Raw genomic sequence first — 22,200 nt, 5'->3', positions numbered from 1 at the left:
TTGCAGACTGTTCCTCCCTCCCCCTGCTCCAGGTGCTTCAAAAGCTCCCCTCAGGGCCCCTGCGGGGCTCAGTCAGTTAAGCCTCTGACTCTGCATTCCGGCTCAGGTCCTAATCTCACATTTGGTGAGTTCGAGCTCCGTGTGTACTGACAACACAGAGCTTGCTTGGAATTCTCCCTCTCTCTCTCTGTCTCTCTCTCTCTCTGTCTCTCCCCCCACCCCGTCCCCTCCCTGCTCATGCGCTCGCTCGCTCTCTGTCTCTCGAATAAAAAAAACATCTTTGTTTCAGTAAGCAATAATGAGGCACCTGGGTGGTTCAGTCAGTTGAGCATCCAACTCTTGAGTTCAGCTCAGGTCATGATCTCATGGTTCATCAGATCGAGCCCCATGTCGGGCTCTGCACTGACAGTGTGGAGCCGGCTTGGGATTTTCTCTCTCCCTTTCTCTGCCCCTCCCCTGCTTGTGCACGTACACTCATGCTGTCTCTCTCGAAATAAATAAATAAACATTTAAAAAATAAATAATTAAACAATACTAATAATACATAAAAAATTGAAAAAAATCCACAAAGACCATCATGCTAGTTTATACATAAAGTTTCTGTTGCCATAGCTTCCCCCCCCCCCCCCTTCAAACCACTCGTGGCTAATTTGGACAGTTCTCACATCTGGTTTTTAAGAGGACCCCTAAAAGGGTCTCTGAAAGCCAACTTGAAAGGTCCGGGACACCTTAGGAAAACACTGGATGTGACCATCACTTGCCACGTTGGGAACTGAGGTGAGCCTTTCCTCCAGCCCCATCTTCTAATGGGGCTCTGAATCACAACAGACACAGGGGTTCCCTGTGAATGAAAAGAATCTACATCTCAATTTTCAGTTTTTATCACTAAGGAGAGAGGAGGGGAAAAGAAGGTGACCATAAACGTACAGTGTGCACAGGGGTGCCTGGGTGGCTCAGTTGGTTAAGCGTCCGACTTCAGCTCAGGTCATGATCTCGCGGTCTGTGAGTTCAAGACCCCGCGTTGGCTCTGTGCTGACAGCTGGGAGCCTGGAGCCTGCTTCAGATTCTGTGTCTCCCTCTTTCTCTGCCCCTCCCCCACTCGTGCTCTGTCTCTCTGTATCTCAAAAATGAATAAACGTTAAAAAATTAAAAAAGTACAGTATGCACATGGTTAGAAAATGCAAGCCTTTTAAAGCTATAAACAGAAAGTGGAAGCTCCCACTCCACACTCTGGCACGTGCGATCGATTGCTTCCAGAAAAGAGACATTGTACATTGTATGTAAATCATGTACAGGCATGTGTGCTATAAATGTTTTAATTAAATAACATATGCACTACATATACATATGCATGCCTTTATGTGTGTATTTAGACAAAAGATCCCAGTATATGAGCCATCCCACACTTACTTCATTTAACTCTCTCCAAGAGGAGACTATTCCTTCTGAATTAATACAGACACACCTCCTTCTTTTAATTGACCTCATATTATTACGTTGTATGTATATTACATTGTATCGGTGCCTCGTCTTAAATTTAATCAGGCTTTTTCTTTCCCGTTCTACCGGGGAAAACAGCAAGGAGAGAAAAGAGCATGTTCAAATATTATGCCAATACTCCTCCCTGCTGGGAGGTTGGGCGAGCCCTCTCCTGGCCTAGGGTAGGGGAGGGAGTTCTCCACCAAAAGTTTTCAATGCAGTAAATAGAATTTGGAGGGTTTACTGTTTGCAGGGCTCTTTACGGGGCTCATGTATCCCAATGGTGTTTCCTCCTGCTGATTGGATTGTGGACAACGGTGATGAAGTCTTGTCCAGGGAAAGAAGGTTGGAGGACTCTGAGAGACCCTTACTACCCACTAGATCTCCAGTGAAAAAGAGAGATTTTGAACATGAACCCTTGAAACTATATCTTAGCCGTTTTCTAAAGCGACTTAGTACGTTATCCTGTGAACAGAGATCTGCGTTCACTTAAACTCAGCAAATGATGCACGCCATATTCCCCTCTTAGGCATTTATAGTACGCATTCATGTATCATGGTCTTTGGAAAAGTTTTGCAGTAATTAAACCTGTGGAGCACTATTGCACCCGTGGTTTCCCAAACTTACATTTGCTGAGCTCTTCCTTGACTGTCACTTGTGAATATCTCACAATGCAAGTGTTGCTTCGGGATGACTTAACTAAGTATGTCCCTGCTGAGTCTCTGCTTTTCAATTCAGTGCAGGAATGAGTAAACGTCTTCTGCAAAGGCCCAGATAGTAAAGATTTTAGGCTTTGTGGGCCAAATAGTCTCTGTGGCAAATCCTCAGCTCTGCCATGTAGCATAAAAACAGTCATGAACAAGAAGTGAGCAAGTGACCATGGCCATATTCCAATAAAACTATAATTATGGATACTTTAATTCAATGTTGTGTCATTCAGAAAATATTACCCTTCTTTTCCACCCCCAACCATTTAAAACTATAAAAGTCATTCTGTAGTCTGTAGAGAAACAGGTGGGCTGGACTTGACCTGTAGGCTATAGGTTGACAACCTCTGATTTAGTGGATAATAATTCAGAATCAGAAATAAATACTTTATTCAGCCATATTGTATCTAAGATATTTTCGAGAAGATGAAATTCAGTGTAGTGTAGTTGAGGACAGAATATGAAAGCTTCATCTACCCTGCAGAAAACATTTATTATCTTAAATATTCAGAGTTTAATAAAGTCCTACCTGTTAAAGGATAAGCCTGATAAAGATTCGTTGAATAAATATTGATGAAAATTCTCCGTACTATAAAAGAACTCAGATTAGAAATTATCACTACATAATGGTTTATTTATGACCAAATTTTTGAAGAGCCTAATTTTAATGATGTTATACAAAGGTGATAGCACAGCATTTGAGTTTTAAAATGGATGCAAACTTTTGGGGCACCTGGGTGGTTCAGTCAGTTAAGTGTCCGACTCTTGATTTCGGCTCAGGTCATGATCTCATGATTTGTGAGTTTGAGCCCTGCATCGGGCTCTGCACTGTCAGACTTGGGACTCCCTCTCTCTCTCCCTCTCTCTCTCTCTCTCTCTCTCTCTCTGCCCCACCCCTGCTCTCTAAATAAATAGCTAAATAAACAAACAAACAAATAAAATGGGTGCAAACGTTCACTAGATCTCCAGTGAAAAATCCTTTCTGTTGCTAATAAGATTGGACAATTTGTTCATGACCTAGTTGAGCACCAGGAAAAATAAACGTCCTTTCCAATGTCCCGAATTCCCTCTGAGCGAAGTTATCTCTTCCCTTCAGGGAAGGCCTGTCACTCCTGCGGGGCCGGTGTATAACGGGGACTCCTGGGTCTTCTGTAGGTTCATCCCGGAGCCCTGGTCGGCCTGCAGCACCACGTGCGGGCCGGGCGTCCAGGTCCGGGAGGTGAAGTGCCGTGTGCTCCTGACGTTCACGCAGACGGAGACCGAGCTGCCTGAGGAAGAGTGCGAGGGCCCCCAGCTGCCCACCGAGCGGCCCTGCCTCCTCAACCCCTGCGACGAGAGCCCTGCCTCCCGCCAGCCCGACGCCTCTCCCCAGGAGGACAGCACGATGACCTACCACTGGGAGTACGCTGGCTTCACCCCTTGCACGGCCACATGCTTGGGAGGTATTGGATTCTCTCTGGGGGGTGGGGGGGGGGGGGGCGGGACAGCGGCGTCTTATGTTGCTAATAGTTTGAGAAACCACTGACTTGGCTAAGCCAAACATGCAACTTAGAAAAACCTAAAGGAGGTAAAGTCATTCGAATAACTGAAAACTATGCCTTCTCTGCCTTTATTTTCCATTGTGATTATTCCAGGAAGATAAAGGATAGTGTGGCAGTATATCCTGACCCCCTCCCCCCCCAAAAAAAATGTTATGCTCCTTTGGCCTCAGCAAATGTATAAATGAGGTGGGGAAAGAGGCCACTGATTAATATGGAATAAGTAGGAGAATGCAGAACTGATAAGTCGAGGCAATCTTGCCCGTAAGTCAGTGTTACAAACTGAGGTGGCCTGGGATTGCCATTTCTGATGAGACTCTGTCAGGAGTCACCCTCATACCTGCACATTGGGCTGGAGACCAGGGAAGAGTGCACTGGTCACTCTGGTTTATGTGTGTGCACGTATGTGTGTGTAATGTGCGTAGCCAGTGGGCCTGTTGGGATTAGGAAGTGCTAATATGGCCAGGTGGCCTCAATAAGGTGCAAGTTGGCACCAAGATTATTAAGCCCTCCAGGATCCAAAAGAGAGTTGATGAGCAGAGAGCAGGAGCTCAGATAGTCATTCTCCAGGGCTCTCTTTTTTGGAAGGAAAAGATAGAAATAGTTGGAAAGCTAGCTCTTCTGCTGACCTGAAGGAGACTCATCTGATCAGGACTCCAGGACCCCTGACACCCTGACCCTGGATTCCAGCACTTGTGGCAAACCCTGGTGGCTAAATGTGCTCTGACTTCAGGGGCGCCTGGGGGACTCGGTCAGTTAAACGTCCGACTCTTGATTTCAGCTCAGGTGATGATTTCACGGTTTGTGAGTTCGAGCCCCACGTCGGGTTCTGCACTGACAGTGCAGAGCCTGCTTGCGTTTCTCTCTCTCTCTCTCTCTCTCTCTGCCCCTCCTGCATGAGTTCTTTCTTCTCTCTCTCTTTCCCTCTTCCAGATAAATAGATAAACTTTAAAAAAAGTGCTCTGACTTCAGTCCCAGCCAATGGTGAGAAGAATACAAGAGCTACTGCCTTAGAAGGTGGTTAGTTCAAGTGTATGCTCCAGCCCTCCTGGTGCTCCTGAGCCCATTACTTGGAGCTCCCTATCAGGTGTTAGAGCTCCTGATCCTGTCACTGTACCTGAGCCCCTCCCTCTTTGTCCTCCGGGCCCTTAAGTGAATTCCCAGTCCTTCCCATCCAGTCTCCAAGACTTGGTGGTGTTTGTCTTTGTCCTGTCCTAATTCAACCTCTAAACCCACCTATCCTGACACAGACACCTGTTCTCTGACATTGCCAGCCTGCCGTAGACCCAGAGGAAGTGACATATGTTTTAGCCCCAGCCTTCAGCTAAGCTACTACCTTTCACATGGAGTTATGCACGGAGGATTTAAGAACAGAACACTTGGCTGCTCCCAGATTCTCTCTGCTCTCTTACTTGCTTCTCCCTGGTTTTTAGAAGCCCACCCAACTGACTAGGAGTTCAGATTGTCTTACTCACCTGGACCTCAACTGGCTGCTGTGTCTCTTGCCTCCAGGGCACATAGTCTCAGCCCCAAGTCCACAGCACACCTATGCTGCTGCTCAGAACTTAACTCCTGCTCTGAGTTCAGCACCCTGGACACCACCCTTGTTATAGCTTGGAAACCTTCACATGAACATGTCCTTGGAGAGAATAGGAACTAGTGCTTTCCTGATGAGTCTTGAGGACCCCTCCAGAGGTAGTTGCCGAGATGCAAAAATGGTCCCCCATTCAACTGCCGTTATAGATGGCTGGAACTTCCTATGACATTCCTGGAAAGTATCAGCTATCTCTACCACTTCTGAACCAGCACGTTCCTGCAGTATCACCAGGGGCCTGGAGCTGTGTCTTTTATTATGAGAGCAGAAACAAATCCTGCTGTTGCTTGCACAGCCTCAAATCTCTTAATCTCAAAACTCTTGAACGTTGCCTTTGGTAGAATTACTATTTCATCTAGTACTCTGCTATCCTTGAGTTTAGTTTTTTTTCCCTAACTGGGAAGGCCCCTCGATTTGGGGAAGCATGGCATGTTGGGTCCTCGGAACTAACAGAGCAGTTGGAGTTGCCCAAGGAAAGATGACCAGGCGAATTCTGATTCAGTTGGCGGAGTCTGTTGGACCTCATCTTTGATAGATAGATAGATTGATTGATTGATTTTGAGGGGGGCGGGGAAGGGAGAGACGGAGAGAGAGAGAATCTCAAGCAGGCTCCATGTTATCAGCACAGAGCCCGACGCAAGGCTCAATCTCATGAGCCGTGAGATCATGACCTGAGCCGAAATCAAGAGTCAAACGCTTAATTGACTGAGCCATCCAGGCGGCACTAGACCTCATCTTTGAAGCTTGGTACCAAGATGTTAGAACCTGCTATTGTGCTGTCTACTGAGGTAGCTCTAGGAGGCACCTCCAGGATGGCTGAGCCTATGGGAATGACTTTCTTTTTTTATTTGCTAATAGTTTTATTGAGATGTAATTCACATCCCATACAATTTGTGCATTTGAAGTCTTTATTCAATTTGGTGGGTTTTAGTATATTCACAAGGTTGTGCAAACATCCTCATAATCAGCGTCACAGCACTTTACCCCCACAGAACCCTGTACCCTTAAGCAGGTCACTCCCCATTTTTCCTCAAACCCCCATTTTCCCTGCCAGTGGCAGCCTCTGGAAACCATTGATCTACTTTCTGTCTATTCTGGACATTTCGTATAAGATGAATCACATAATATGGGGTCCTTCATGACTTTTACTTAGTATAATGTTTCCAGTTGAGGTCCATCCATATTGTAGCATGAATCAGAACTTCATTCCTTTTTATGACTAATACTCTTCCATTGTAGGGATAAACCACATTTTGCTTATCCATTCATCAGTTAGAAATTTGGATTCTTTGCATGTCTTGGGTGTTATGAATAATCCTACTATGGTCATTCAGGTACATGTTTTTATATGGACATATTTTTTCATGTTTCTTGGGTATGTACCTTGGAGTAGTAGAATGACCTTTGAATCCACTTAAAACATACAAATTTGGGACGCCTGGGTGGCTCAGTCAGTTGGGCATCCTACTCTTGGTTCTGGCTCAGGTTGTGATCTCACGGTCGTGGGATCGAGCCCCATGTCAGTCTCTATGCCAAGTGTGGAGCCCACTTGGGATTTTCTCGCCCCCCACTTCTTTCTCTGCTCCTCCCCTGTTCATATGCATGCATGCATGCTCTCCCTCTCTCAAAATAAATAAATAAACTTAAAAAAATACAAGTTTTGTGAAACCTGGCTAATTGAGTTTATCCTTATTGGCCCTGTGGACCTTTGGGCTGACTGTGAGAAGACAGAGCACCTTGAACATGTCAGAAGTGCAGCTCACTGTGCAGATAGTTGATGTGGAGTGCCCGTTTATTGTCTGGCATCCTCTGGTGAACTTGGAACACATTTTACAAGTTTTAACAGAGATCAACTTGGAAATCTTTCAATACTCAGTTAAACAGCAATTTTGCCTTGTGAGAGTGCATTGTATTGTGTAATCCTAGAATAATACCATTTAAGTGAACCTTGGATACCCACTAACCCAAATTTTACAGTTAGGGAAACCGAGGCTCAGAGGCCATCATGCAGTCCCAAACAGAAAACAGTTCTCCTCTTTTAGAGAGAGCTGGCCATATAATGGGTGCATATAATCAGCCTTTTAACTTGGCAAAAAGTAATATTTTTAACTTTTGGGGTTTAAGCTTAAATTTTGCTTTTAAATAAGTAAATTCTGTGAAACGTAAAGGGTAATACTTGAAACCAGGATCCTCAATAAAGACAGGGAAGCTCATGCCTGCTCTGTGCTAGACTTCATGGCTCTGGGTTCTGGGCTCAAAATCGGGATGTAAAATGAGTAGCACACAGTCCTTCCTTGACTTGATGGTGCACAGCTTTTGGTTATCTTGCCTTTATCGTCTTGACCGTACTAGCTACATACAGTGACACTTGCCTCTCGGTGATCCATTTTAATGTGGTTTTGGAGGCTCAGCGTCTACAAGTCCACTTCTGTGTGATTAAGAATGTCGGTTTTAACCCTCCCCCTGCACGCGAGGAGAGTGGGTCTGCCATAACTAAAGACCACAGGAAGATAGCATTTCCACAGGCACACAGCCGTTTCTCCAGCTTCCTATTTCTGGTAGAAAAATAATAGATGCCAATGACAGATTCCTGCAAAGATCGTATCCTGATCCTCTGTGTACTTGTACTTTCCAACTAATCTTCATATCATACGAGAAATAAAAATACATCTGTTTGTTGTAATTGCTGGTACTTAGGAATCTTTCCTAAGTCGGCTTTCATTTTGGAGTGGCAACAGAGAATTCTTTTTTAGTTCCTGGAAACATGAAGAATTCAGACATTGGATTTCCAGCTTCCACAGCGTATATACGTATGCGTGCAGCACAGTATGTGTGCACGTGCATGAGTATATACGATGTGCCTGCCTTTGTAACACCCCCGGTAAGGTTTTGTAATTTCGTACATCATCAACATTCCTCACCAGAATTTTTCTTTGTATTTTATGTTATTTGTTGCATTTAGACCCTTTCATTTTTACTTTTGTATTTTTAAAACAATTGTTTAATGTTTATTTTTGAGGGAGAGAGACAGAGACAGATACAGAGACAGAGTGTGAGCAGGGGAGGGGCAGAGAAAGAGGGAGACACAGAATCCGAAGCAGGCTCCGGGCTATCAGCACAGAGCCCAATGCGGGGTTCGAACCCACGAACCATGGGATCATGACCTGAGCCGAAGTCGGATGCTTAACCCACTGAGCCACCCAGGTGCCCTTACCTTTGTATTTTCTAACAGCACAGGCTAGTAGCAGATTCATTGACTTTGAAGCCTGACCCCACTTTGAACCCTAGCCCTGCCACTCTCTTTGGGCTGTTATAGAAGTTTGTAGAGGCTCATTTTTGTAAAATGAGAAGAGCCATACCTCCTTCATGAGGATTAATGAGGGGGTTAAGTGTCCTCATGTAACAGGATGATGTTGGAGAACTTCTTAATCACAGTGCCTGGCACACGGTATAGAATAAGTGTTAGTGGGATGATTAATTTATAATATAATAACAGCAGGGTGTTCTTTTTATAATGCCGCCATTTTTTCTCTTTAAAAAATCTGATTAAATTGCTGAACCCCCTTTTATTTCTTTTTTTTTTTAAAGTTTATTTATTTTGAAACAGAGAACACAAGCAGGGGAGGGGCAGAGAGAGAGAATCCCAAGCAGGCTCCACACTGTCAGCACAGAGCCTGACGTGGGGCTCAAACTCACAGGCTGGGAGATGGTGACCTGAGCCGAAATCAAGAGTCAGATGCTTAACCAGCTGAGCGCCCCAGGTGCGCCAAATTGCTGAGCTCCTTAATGCATCTACTGGTTTTAAGTTCATTCTTACCAATTCTCTTAAGTAAAATAACCATCTCTAATTCATGATGATTTTATTTTTCCCTTTCAAATAGTTATTTATCTTATTTGAGCTTTTTTAATCTTATTTCATTGTCTAGAATTTCAAGAACAATAATAAATAATGTGGGCAGCACCAGCCCGGCCACCTCGCCTTTGTCCTGACAGCTAGCAGGCACCTCCCCGTTGTTTCATTTAAAAACATTCTTGCGGCGCCCGGGTGGCTCAGTCGGTTGAGCGTCCAGCTTCGGCTCAGGTCACGATCTCACGGTTTGTGGGTTCGAGCCCCGCGTCGGGCTCTGTGCTGACAGCTCGGAGCCCGGAGCCTGCTTCGGATTCTGTCTCCTTCTCTCTCTGCCCCTCCCCACTTGTGCTCTGTCTCTCAAAAATAAATGAATGTAAAAAAAATTAAAAAAAAAATTTCTACAGATATCTATTGCACGTTTCTTTGTGGTAGGCACCGGGCTGGGTGGCAGTGACTCTAAGTAGTTCCTGCTTTTGGAACTCAAGTCTAGTGGGGAAAATGCACTGATCACATAATCACCCACATGTGTAAATCACAGCTGGTTAGAGCAAAATAAATGCATGGTGCTAGGAAAACATATAATAGGAGGAACGTGACCTAATTAGGGAAGTAAGGGAAACCCTCCCTAAAATTACACTTGAACTTAAATATGAAAGATGGGGAATTGCTGAAGCAAAAGAGGCGTTGGAGGGGGTGGCCCGGAAAGAGTTCCCAGCAGAAAAAAAAAAAGGCAGTTACAAAGTCCCTGGGTGGCAGGAGGGTTCATGGTCCATCCCCAGAGTGAAGAAGGCAGGTGCGGCGGGAGTAGTGAGAAAGACAGCGAGGTGACGCTAGAGACAAAGGCAGGGGCCAGACAATGAATGCCTTATGGGCAAAGCTGATTTGGCTCTTTATCCCAAGATCAGCGGGAGACCATTCAAAGAATTAAAGTGGGAGATGCATGATCCAATTTTTCTGTATCTCAGAAAGGTGAGTCGAGCTGTATCCTAAAGAAACAGGTTTGGGAGGGATAAGAGCAGATGTGAGGGAGGCCGTCTACAAAGCTGTTGCCCCGTCCAGGCAAGGGCTTGTTCTTGAGCAGTAATGACAGCAGAGGTGAAGGGCAGTGGATAACTCTGAGAAATATGTAGAAGGTGAAAGTCTGTCGGTGGAGGCGTGAGTACAGGGGAGGTGTCAAAGCTGAGTCCCGGGGCTCTCTTCCGAGATGACGCGTGCTCGGTGGAGGTCCAGCTGGGCACGAGGACATCATGAGTTCCGTTTGTGGACGCAACGACTTAACGTGCCTGTGGACTTGCGAACGGAGATGCTAAGTAGGCTTTGTGAGTGTGTGAATCTGAAGCAAAGAACAAAGATCCAGACTGGAAGTATACGTTGGTGAGTCATCCGTGTGCGGAGAGGATCGAAGCCAGGGTAGTGGCTCAATCTCCAGGGAGAGAACGGGTGGCCATTGGTGACTCGGAGTCAATTCAGTGGAGTGTTGGACACAGAAGTTGGATTTGCAAGAATGGAGGAAAGGGTGGCAGGTGACAAAATGGAGGTGAATAGATTTTTTTTGTGGCAAAATTTATGATAAAGAATGCAGAGAGAGGGAAAAGGCTAGAAGGCGTCATGGATTGACGGAGAGCTGGGTGCGTGTTATTTCTTCATGACTGAGTGGCTTGGGTACGTTCCCAAGGCAGCAACAAAGCTCTCGGATAAAAGCGAAGGGAGAGGTGATCAAATTTCCTGGGAAGGTGGAAGGGAGTGAAATCCAGCAAACTCCTAATTGAAATAGACAAGGAAAAGGCCAGGATGCTTGTGAGATGGTGGGTCTGTATGCCCGAGGGCAGGAAGTTCCTGGTTGTTTCGTGTTGTGTGTGTGTGTGTGTGTGTGTGTGTGTGTGTGTGTGTGTGTGTGTGTGTATGATTTGGTGAGTGAAGGGATAGATGGTTGAGGTCACAGTGTAATGTTCTTCCGTTGTCCTGCCGACTACAGGGTGCTAGTATTTGATTTAGGGTTTCTCATAGATATATGCAAACTGTAGATGAAATACATAGAAAAGCTATTGATGCACGGAAGTATTGTCCACATAGCATGGGGGAGTCCAAGCATGCGTTCCCATGCAAGGGAATGTGGGACTGAAAGCTGAATTGGCCCACCATGGGCTCACGCTGGAGTGCTCCCTGTGGACTTGTGTTCCCGCCACAAAATGTTAGCGGTCCCTATTTCGTTCTCTGCACGTCCCTTCAAGTCATGACAGGCCCCTAGCCGTACTTTCTCCTTGACATATTCGGTCACTTCCTCTCAGGCTCCGGTGACATCCAGTGATCCCCTTCCTGCGGCCACATGGTTTCAACAGTCCTTAATCTTTACCGGCGGTCTCCTCGAGTCGTTGCTAAAAAGAACCCGCCTATTTGCAGTGCGTCAAACTCGCATTTTAACACCACGAATGATACTGTTCTCCACAGTTCTCCCAGCCCAGAACATACTCTGCTTCCTCTCCTTCTCGTTCCCTGGGACTTTAGAGTGGCATCCACTCGTCCACGGTGGCCAGTCAGCTGAGAGAGCAAAAAAACATGTATTAACTCTTCTTTTCAATATGGCCCTGGGCTTGTGTGTGGAATACAACACACACTCCTCGTTGCCTCACAAGGCAACACCACATGAAGGAGGTGTGTTCATTTATTTTCTTTTATAGATCCCGACATCAGGGTTATAGTCCTTTTGTAATGTGAGTTGGAGTCTTTTGTACCTTTCAACCATCTTCAGTAATTTATGTCATGGATATCATCCATCTAAGAAGTTTGAAAACACTGGTTCCTGCAAGTATCTGAATCTCATTCTTATTTTTCCCTCCCGGGGGCGGGATTGAGGGGAGAGGCATCATGGCTGGATCTTTAACATCATTTCCAGTACCCCCCCTACACCCCCTGCTTATTGTCATATTCAAGATTTTAATTTTTAAGTAAATTCCTCAATTTAGGTTTTCTTGGGGGGAAAAAGTCATCCATTTCATGACAATATTGAAATTATTATCGGGTGGTTCATCCGGGGGCACCTGGGTGTTTCAGTTGGTTAAATGTCCGACTCTTGATTTCAGCTCAGGTCATGATCTCATGGTTCATGGGATTGAGCCCCACATTGGGCTCTGTGTTGACTGCACGGAGCCTGCTTGGCATTCTTCCTCCCCTTCTCTCTCTCTCCCCGCCCCCTCTAAGTAAATAAATGCAAACAAACATACATTCAAAAACAAAAAAGAGTTGTTCATCTGGTCTCAGGTTGCTTGAAGCCTCTCTCCTCTCTTTTTTCTGGTCAAAGATTATGTGTAATCCATTCTGTCTTTCTGACCTAGCAGTTATATAGGGACTGACTTTTGGAAAATTCTAGTGGTTGGATTTGAGCGGTCAGTTGGCTCCTATTCATTTATCGCTGGACTCTGTTGTGGTCAGAGAATGTTACCTGCTTCCAGCTTTTGGAACTCACTGCAGTTTGCCTTATAATCTGATGTAGGACTAGTTTTTGTTAATGTTCCATTGGTGCTTCAAAAGAGCATATTACGTCTATTTCTAGGGCCCAGGGCTACTTGGTTATTAAATTAACATACTTTTCTTACTCATTTTTTCATATTTATTTTACAACTTGATGTATCAAATACTGGATAGTAATTGAAAGGTTCTGACTAGATTTCTTCATTGTTCTTGGTATTTCTTAGAGAGAGAGAGAGAGAGAGAGGGATAGAGAGAGAGAGAGAGTGAATAGATTTCTTCATTGTTCTTGGTATTTCTCAGAGAGAGAGAGAGAGGGAGAGAGAGAGAGGGATAGAGACAGAGTGAATAGATTTCTTCATTGTTCTTGGTATTTCTTAGAGAGAGAGAGAGAGAGGGATAGAGAGAGAGAGAGAGAGAGAGAATAGATTTCTTCATTGTTCTTGGTATTAGAAAGAGGGAGAGGAAGAGAGAGAGAAAAAGAGGGAGGGAGGGAGGGAGAGAGAGAGAGAGAGAGAGAGAGAGAGAATGACTAGATTTCTTCATTGTTGTTGGTATTTCTTAGAGACAGGGAGAGAGAGAAAGAGGGAGAGAGAGAGAATGACTAGATTTCTTCATTGTTCTTGGTATTTCTTAGAAAGAGGGAGAGGGGGAGAGAGAAAAAGAGGGAGAGAGAGAGAGAGAGAGAGAGAGAGGCTAGATTTCTTCATTGTTCTTGGTATTTCTTGGGGGGGGAGAGAGAGAGAAACAGGGAGAGAGAGAGAGAGAGAGAGAGAGACTAGATTTCTTCATTGTTCTTGGTATTTCTTAGAGAGAGAAAGAAAGAGGGATAGAGAGAGAGTGGCTAGATTTCTTCATTGTTCTTGGTATTTCTTCGAGAGAGAGAGAGAGAAACAGGGAGAGAGAGAGAGAGAGTGACTAGATTTCTTCATTGTTCTTGGTATTTCTTAGAGAGAGAGAGAAAGAAAGAGGGATAGAGAGAGAGTGGCTAGATTTCTTCATTGTTCTTGGTATTTCTTCGAGAGACAGAGAGAGAGAGGTAGAGAGAGAGAGAGAGAGAGAATTATGTTATTTGGCCTGTTGAATCAGTCAAGACTTGTGAACAAGGAGCCCAACTCACTCTAACCTTCAACAGAAGGAAATGTGTCTGTTCATTCATTGCCTCCACTTCCCTTTTTAGAGTCCCTTCCCCCCCCATCATTAATTCATTTCTTGACGAAGGCTTTGAATATCATTTCTGCTCCAAAAACACCCTCTCGTCATGACGCTCTAGAAGGTCAAGTGTGAATTGAAGGGTGTTGCTTCATGCTTCCAAAAGGATTTGTTAGGAAAATTACACCATAATTTCAACACTTTGTTTTATAGCTTCCAAACACATCATGATTGTCACCCAAATTTTGCCAAGTAAAAGGTGAAGCAAACTGATATTTTTTTATGTTTACTTTTGAAGGTAAAGGTTTTATCACGCCTCTTGAAGTGAAAAGCCTTTAGGTCGAGTATGCGGGATAGAAGATACTCTTGTGGCTGCCCTTGGAAAATACATTTTTGTAGCCGTGTCCCCTTTGTATCTCAAGTTAGCCAGTGTTTATTAAAAAGTAGTTCATGGGAGATCCTTGGAGGTTTAAGACTGCATCCTGCCATGGCCGGAAACATAAGATTACAACTAGAGAAAGGAGAAAACATAGCAGAAAGCACTGCACATCACACATGTATATTTTATATATTCTTTTGGCCTATTCTGCATTCTGTAAGATATTGTAAAACGGATGAATTGAGACATGGCATTTGGAAGGAGAACCACAGTCTTCAAACATAATGGAACACACATTCTTGCATGAAACTGAATACATTTGCATATTTCAAATAGTATAGTCCGTTGCTGTTGCAATTTTCATTTGTTTTTTTTTTCATCAAAACTTTGATTTATATTTCGTTCTCAGTTCTGATTTTTCAGTGATTCTTTTTGTGTCAACAGACAAAGAATAGTGGTTGGGACGCGGGCTTTGGGGTCGGACAGAGCTGGCTGGCCTCAAAGGAAAAACATGCCTGTGGAGGCTCCTATTTGCGCAGTCTCTGCCTTGACCGGTTGACTGTATTGTATTTTGGAATCCCTGGAGTACAGAGAAAGAGCACTCACGTAGGAGATAGGAAATCTAACTTTTTTTAATGTTTATTTATTTTTGAGAGACAGAGAGACAGAGCGCAAGCAGGGGAGGGGCAGAGAGAGAGGGAGACACAGAATCCGAAGCAGGCTCCAGGCTCTGAGCGGTCGGCACAGAGCCCGACGCGGGGCTCAAACCCACGAACTGTGAGATCATGGCCTGAGCCGAAGTCGGATGCTTAACTGACGGAGCCCCCCACGCACCCCTCTAATTTTTAGTTTTGAGTCTACCATTTTTTGCTGCCTTAATTTCTCTCTACGCTTCAGTTTTCCTTATTATTAAATTAATGAGATGGAGATAACGATACCATTCTTTGGACCTCCCAAGATTCCCGTGGGCCCAAACGGTGCCCGCGAAAGCACTTCGTACACGCCAGAGCGCTTTCCCGATGGGAGGTATTGCTGTTGTTTCTGCCGGCAATGGCAATATCACGAAGTATAGTAATAGCGAACAGGAGTTCAGACCATGATGAACGCTGGAGTAAGGATTGTACATCAAAGTTAGCACGTGTGCAGTGACATAGAAAAAATGTCACTCTTTCGCGGCTGACGTGAAAATCCCTCTCCGGGAACTACTAGTGTGTGGTTTGGAGAACACTTGGGTGGTTTGGTTGAGGGGACTTGGAGTGGGAACACAGGTAAGTCTGCAGGCAGACGGGGAGTCGGGATGTCCTTTCATGTTTCAAGGTGAGTATATTTGGGCGGAGAGGGTAGTGGTGCTGAGTTGAAAAGGTGACTGAGAGAATATTAAAGACTGGAAGCCTTTGAAAGATGCCCAGTCTGCACGCGCACCCTGAAATGCAGCCCACAGCCAAGCGATATACTCAAAAGGCAATGGCTAAAGAAGTCCCAAGACCCTGTTTTCCCCCCCACAGTGAGTTATTCTGAGTCACTTGCGTTTTTTTTCCTCTTCCCAACCTCCAGGCCATCGAGAAGCGATAGCCGTGTGCTTGCACACCCAGACCCAGCAGATAGTCAGTGACACCTTGTGTGACATGGTCCACCGCCCTCCTCCGATGAGCCAGGCTTGCAACCCGGAACCCTGCCCACCCAGGTACGTGATGCCCTGCGCTCCTGGGACACTGCGCCGAAGGGAACACCCTCTCCTGCAGAGACCCCCACGTGTGCACAGAGGCTTGTAGGTGCACCCGAGGTAGGTCACCTAGCCTGCGTTCTGTATTTGTTGAATGACTGAGCGATCGCCTACTCGCTACCTAGAATTCACCCCATGTTGGGTATCATCCTTCCCACTGACTTGCCTTAGATCGTAGGTTGTGGGGTGTGATCTTGTAAGCCCCAAAGAATAGGTGAGGCTGTCTTATTTTTGGTTTCCTTGGTCTGAAAGGTTGACCCTGAAAGTTAATCTTCTTCCCAGCTTAAGTCCGTAGAAGATCCTGGGGAGGTTTCTTGGAGGGAGGGTAGATTTTCCTCATGGGTTGCGCTCTCCCCGGGTGTTGCTGGCTGCAGAGGATTTTGACTCAACAGCATTAGTTTCCCGCACAAGAACTTCCAGGATCCAACCCCCAGTTTTTTCCTTCTTCTCTCCCAACCCTTTGTTGTCTTGGTCATACTTCCATGATAAGAATCAGTTGCCCAAAATATCTATATTTTAGACAATAAAATAGGGATAAGAGTAATATCTTATTCCCAGGCAGCTCCCCTCCCTCTTTGCCAGATTCTCTGAACCACCTCTTGGTACGTGTCGCCCATCTAATGAGGCACCTTTAGCCCCCAAAGTCAAGTTTGCTACGTCTAGGACCCTAAGTAACTGAAGAAGGTCATTGTGTTCCTCCGGCCATACTGGCTGGCGTAAGGACAGGTGTATTTTATGCCTATTCAGGAAATAAGTCTGATTCTGGAATTCTCTTGACCCTTCTCATATCGATCCCATGAAATGTGTTGGCTGTGATGTAAAAACTCCTGCCTCGATGGTCTGAGGGTGATGGGGTAGGGACGGAATAAGCCAGTGCACCCTAGGAATCCAGCCCTCCCCATCCTACGGGTGGGCCCTTTCCTTCTGAATCTGCGTCTCCGACCTGCACGCTCTCAGGAGGAGGGCCTGCCCCTGTGTGCGCTTCATCTTCGGTGAGGACACCCCTGCGAAGAGCCAGGCACGGTGTTTCGTACCCATAACCGTGTTTCTGACTTGCGTCGTAGGCCGAGGAGATGCCAGGGACTTCCTGACTTGTGTTCCAGCCATCTTGCTGTGCTCTGCTGTGCTCCGCTGGGAAGCAGTTAGGACCTAGGCCCAGAAACAGCACAGGGAAATCCGCTTCCCCGCTCTCCCCCACCCCTGCCCACCCTGGGCTTGCCGCGTTGTAGAACCATCCAAGATTGCAGAAGAGACGTACGTACAGGAGGGGTTTGGGGAAGGTCTGCTGTAACTCCTGCTCAGGGTGCCCACTTCGCCAAGTGTGTCCAGAGCTTTCCAAGAGCATCGAGCACATCAAGGGGATGTGCTGTTCTGAGCGCACATCCACTTCTATGGCACTTATGCTATTTGTATAAACCCTCAACATCCAAATCACCTGTCCAGGGTTCTCAGCCGTTGGAACCAGTGACTCAGACAGTCTTGGAAAAGCCAGGGTTTCTGTTTTCCTTCCCTGACACATCCCTCCCCTGAGGCTCTGTAGGTGGAAGCAGACGGCTGTCTGTCTGACCTGGAGTAAGGGACAAGGGGAAACAGTGAGGGGAAGAAGCGTACTTGACTCTCCCGACATGTTTTCCCCCTGAGGTTGGAATCAGGCGCGAGCTCCCCTTTCTCTGCACCAGCCGTCTTTCTGGAAAGAGGACTATACACGAAGTGATTTGGAATTTATACCAGGTTTAAATGGTGAGTGCAGTTTGGCGAAGCACACGGCTCCACAGCCATAAACAGAGAAGGGTAAAAAGAAGAAAATATTACCCCCCCCAGATTTGGAGTGTGCTTTATTTCTGGTTTCAAGTCTCATTCCGTATCAACATAAGGTTGTGTCTTTTTCAACGCTCATTCCACATCAACATAAGGTTAGTGTTCACCCAGTTGTGTCTTTTCTTTCTAGGCCCAGTCATTGGCAGGTGAGGCCATGGGGACAAGTGGACAGGTGGACAATTAAACAGAAAATGGAAACAGGAGGGGTTTGCACAGCACAGGAGTCGGGGGCGGGGCTGAGGCCACTGTTGTAAAAACCGGTTGTAAAAACAACCCGGTTCCCGATCTTGCTCTGAAAGTGAAGACAGCCCTAGTGGGTCCTCGTACAAGTTTTTTTAGGGGGAAAAATGAATATACCGAACAATCCATTCTGTCTTCATTCTACACATGAGTCTGCCCAACTGCAGTCGCCACCTACATTTGGCTCAGTGTTAGGTAAAAACTCGATTCCTTACGTATCAGTGTGATTTTTAGAGACTAAATCCAAATCAAACATTTCCCTCTATTTATTCTATTTATCCTAAAATTTGAGGTCCTTCTTAAAGTGGCTTCACGTTAAGTGGCCTTTTCTGGCTTCATTTCTCCTCTGGTGACACGGACATGATTCATGCTGCTTTATCTCCTGACATCTCGTAAACTTGTCCTGTCCGTTCCTCACTGCCCCTGCCCTCATTCAGCTGTGTTTTGCGTGATCTGTTTCAGCAGTTTCTGCATAAACTCCTGCCTCTCGTGTTTCCTGCTCTGGTCCACGGGCCCGTGGATGACCTTGAAAGATCTTTCTAAGTCGTGGTGACCGTGTCAAGCCCCCGGGTGAAACCCTTCAGCACCTTTTCTCACCTGGGGATTAAAAATCCACACTCTTTACTTTGGCCTACGGAGGAGTCTCCTGGGACTACCTCAGACTAGGGGGCTTAATCAGCAGGAACGTATTGTCTCAGTCCTGGAGGCTGGGGAGTCTGAGATCAAGTGCTGGCAGGGTCGACTCCTGCTGAGGCTGGGAGGGAGAACCTGGTCCAGGTCTCTCTCCTGGCTCTTGGTAGCTGCCGGCGTTCCTTGGCTCACAGATGCTGTTCTCCCTGTGTTTCCGTGTTGTCTTCCTCCTGTTTGTCTCTTTGTCCAAATGTCCCCTTTTTATTGGGACAGCCCTCATATTGGATCGGGGCCCATTCTAATGACATCATCTAAGTTGATCATTGGCAAAGACCCTCTTTCCAAATAAGGTCACATTTACAGGTAGTAGGACTCAAAGCTTCGACAACTTTTAGGGGGGAGCAATTCAATCCGCAACAGCCTATAAAGTCCTTTGTGACCCTGGTTTTAGGTTTGAACCCTGTCTCCCGTCACTACCACCCTCATTGCGGGCGTGTGCACACACACGTGTGCACATGCACACACACGCAGAGGAACTTCCTCAGCAGCCATGGTGAATTTTCACCATGACCCACGCTCATGTTTGTTCATGCCTTCAGACCTTTGCACATGCCGGGCCAGCTGTCTGGAGCCCTTTTCTACCATGAAACAAGTTTATTCTCTCCCCGGGGAAGTGATCGCTTCTCACTGGTGTAATGAAGTCCAGAATAGAATGAGAGGTGGGACCCTCATCTGAGACCCTTGTTAGAGGGGAGCTCTTAGGAGTGGAGAGAGGACGGGGGGTGGGTCAGGGGCGGCACCCCCGCTCGACCCCCTCCGGCAGTTTCAGAAGGTGCCTAGCCCTCCGGGCTGAGCTTCTCCATCTGAGTAATGATGGAAGATGCTGCACATTGTGACCCCCAAGGTCCTTTCAGTGCCAGCCTTTCACTGTAGAGGGCGCTTTCAGGTTGCATTTCTCACTCACATCTTCAGAACTATGCCTAGACCCTTGGGTCTACTCATGAGTAGTGAAATGCTCAGGGCTCATTTCCGTTCTAAGAACAACAGCCTTCCCCTGACCTGCCCAGGAGGTCACGGCAGGGTTGAGCTCAGTCTGCGGTACTGCTCTTTCTTTGCTCGCCGAGCCAGAGCAGGATTTAGGAACAAGTCCGGACCTTGTTTCTTAAGGCTGCTGAGGGACGCACGCTGGTGTGCCCTGTGTGCAGCAGAGCCTCTGTCCCCTCTTTGCTGTGCCTCAGCAACAATGATTGCACGTTATCTTCTCCGGCCACTTCTTGCCCACAGAGCTTCCAAGCTAGGAATAATAGAGCACGCGATATGTCTTGGCCTCTTTGCAAAATTAAGAGTCTGTTTTTATGTGAAGGGAAACACTCTTCCTCGCTTCAAAATTGCAAATTTAATAAACTTTTCGAGCGTTGAGAGTTATGTTGGAAAAAGCCCAGCAGAGACAAAGGGTCGGTGCCAAAGTAAAGGTAAGTTTACAAAAATGTTTTAGGTTCTAGAAACCAGTGGTGTAGGAATAACAGGAACAGGGTGTTGCGTAATATTTTCCACACAAATATTTACTGACTCCAAGGGCAATAGCAGTAAAATATCACCCCAGGGTGGAACTTACCACTGAGATTGTGTTGGACAGTCAGTGGATCTTTATTTACCCAAAGGCAAATGCATTTGATGTATTAGCCTAGACTCTCCAAGGTGGGGTGTTGTATGTTTATTTGCTCTTATGGGGTTACTCCCCCTGGTCTATGCTATAACTGCTGAGTGTCTGCTATTTATGGAGTTTGCTTTTTCCAGGAGCGAGCCAGCAGCTTGCAGAAACAGGCAAGGTTACATAATGGTCCCACTCATCTGAGGAAGGCTTTCTTCTCTGACAGCAGTCAGCACTGCTAGGGAGGGAGATCAGAAAGCAAGAGGCAAGAGGGATGTGTTCCTCCACCTACTTGTTACCCAGTTCTTGAGCTTGAAAAAAATTCTGTATTTAGCCCATTGTCTGTTAAGAAGAAACCGCTACCCATTTCTTGAATAACAGAGGTTTCATTTCCAGTCCCTTGTGCCTCTGGTGGATTCTTCTAGGTCCATACTTTCTTGAAAGATGAATATCCGAAGTCACTCCAAATAAGTTATACATCTAAGCCGAATTATAGTGAGACAATGTCCTTTTAGTTACTTACCGGTGTGGCTCAATTATCATCAAAATGTGATGTATATATCTACTGTTGGTGATTGCCCTCACCTCGAAAGCTACTGGAAATTTATATCTAAACTCACATTCTAATTAATAGGTTTCCAACGGAGATGGTGTTTTAATTTTACATTCTGTTCCAAATACAGATTGATGATCAATGCTGTATAAGAACAGGGAAATTAAAACAATATACCCAGGGGAAAGTCATGAAAAGAACTATCTGGGCCAGGAAAGGGACGGAAGTGTGAAGTGATGAGTGGAAACAGACCCGTGGTTCTTGAGGGCTTGAGGCCGCAAAGCCGTTGGGGTACGTGAGAATTCAGTGCCTATGGAGAGGAGGGACTGAATACCTTCCTTTTGATTGATGAAGAAGGAGCCACCTCCACTGCTTCTTTGCAGGAAAAAAGGTGCTGCCGAGCACAGCCTGAAGCCATTGTGTGAAGGCTGTGTGCTTGGGGAGACAGAGGACAGACACAATGATACAAGCCCAGATTACATGTTAGCTCAGTGGTTGGACCCCCAGTGCCCTTGCAGTGCTTTTGTGCCATGTTGTCCATGCAAGACTTGGTTCCAGACTGGAGATCCTGGAGGGCTAGATGGAGACAAGCAAAACTGTAGACAGAGAAGGGTTAAGGGTCAGAGAAAAGGATAAAGGGAGATGAGGAAAGAGAAACCTTCCTCCACGTTGAGCCTGCAAAATGAAATTCCAAAGCACATGAAGAAATCTAATGCTAATGAAGGTAGTCACTGGCATCAGCAGCTGAAAGGTGAATTCACTCCAGAAGAAATCAAAATACCAGAACAATCCAAAAAAGACTTTAAATATTACTAAGATCTTTGGTGATATAAATTGGTAAATAACATCCATGTGAAGAACTGGAAATTACAAGATAGACATAGGCAGAAATGTGGTAAGAATAGGTGAGTCTTAAAAAGAACCAATTAGAGGCATGCCTGGCTGGCTTAGTTGGTTAAGCGGCCAACCTTGGCGAGGGTCATGATCTCTCAGTATGTAAGTTCCAGCCCCACATTGGGCTCTGTGTTGACAGCTCAGAGCCTGGAGCCTGCTTCAGATTCCATGTCTCCCTTTCTCTCTGCCCCTCCCCTACTTGTGTTCACTCTCTCCCTCTCAAAAGTAAATAAACATTAAAGAAGAACCAATGAGATAACCTAGAATTAATTCTTTTTTATTTATTTTGAGATATAGAGCGTGAGCAGCAGAGAGGCAGAGAGAGAGAGGGAGAGAGAATCCCAAGCAGACTCCATACTGTCAGTGCAGAGCCCCACATGGGGCTCAGACTCACAGTATGTCCACTTCATTATAAGCAGCTCAAGTCATATGCTTATCTGTTGGATCATGGTCAGATGTTCCACCATAGTGAGGCTTTTAGTATCTAAAAGGGCCCAGGACTAGGCAGGATCTGTTTCTTAAAAGGA

At 45.9% G+C, this 22,200-nt stretch overlaps 1 protein-coding gene across 3 annotated transcripts in view; it reads left to right on the top strand.

Annotated features, from left to right (window-relative positions):
- Positions 1-22,200, top strand: part of ADAMTSL3 (ADAMTS like 3) — a 350,523-nt gene that overhangs the window by 236,462 nt on the left and 91,861 nt on the right. For all 3 annotated transcript variants that reach the window (XM_053888620.1, XM_053888619.1, XM_053888621.1), the window contains 2 exons: positions 3,342-3,628; positions 15,719-15,848. In XM_053888620.1, coding sequence (XP_053744595.1) covers positions 3,342-3,628; positions 15,719-15,848 — 417 coding nt within the window. The remainder of the gene's footprint in view (positions 1-3,341; positions 3,629-15,718; positions 15,849-22,200) is intronic.

This window comes from Panthera pardus, unplaced genomic scaffold (genome assembly GCF_024362965.1).
Source record: "Panthera pardus isolate Hobbes unplaced genomic scaffold, ASM2436296v1 HiC_scaffold_23, whole genome shotgun sequence".
Lineage (NCBI taxonomy): Eukaryota > Metazoa > Chordata > Mammalia > Carnivora > Felidae > Panthera > Panthera pardus.
Note: the sequence above shows the minus strand (reverse complement) of the source record. Positions and strands in the feature narration are given on the sequence as shown.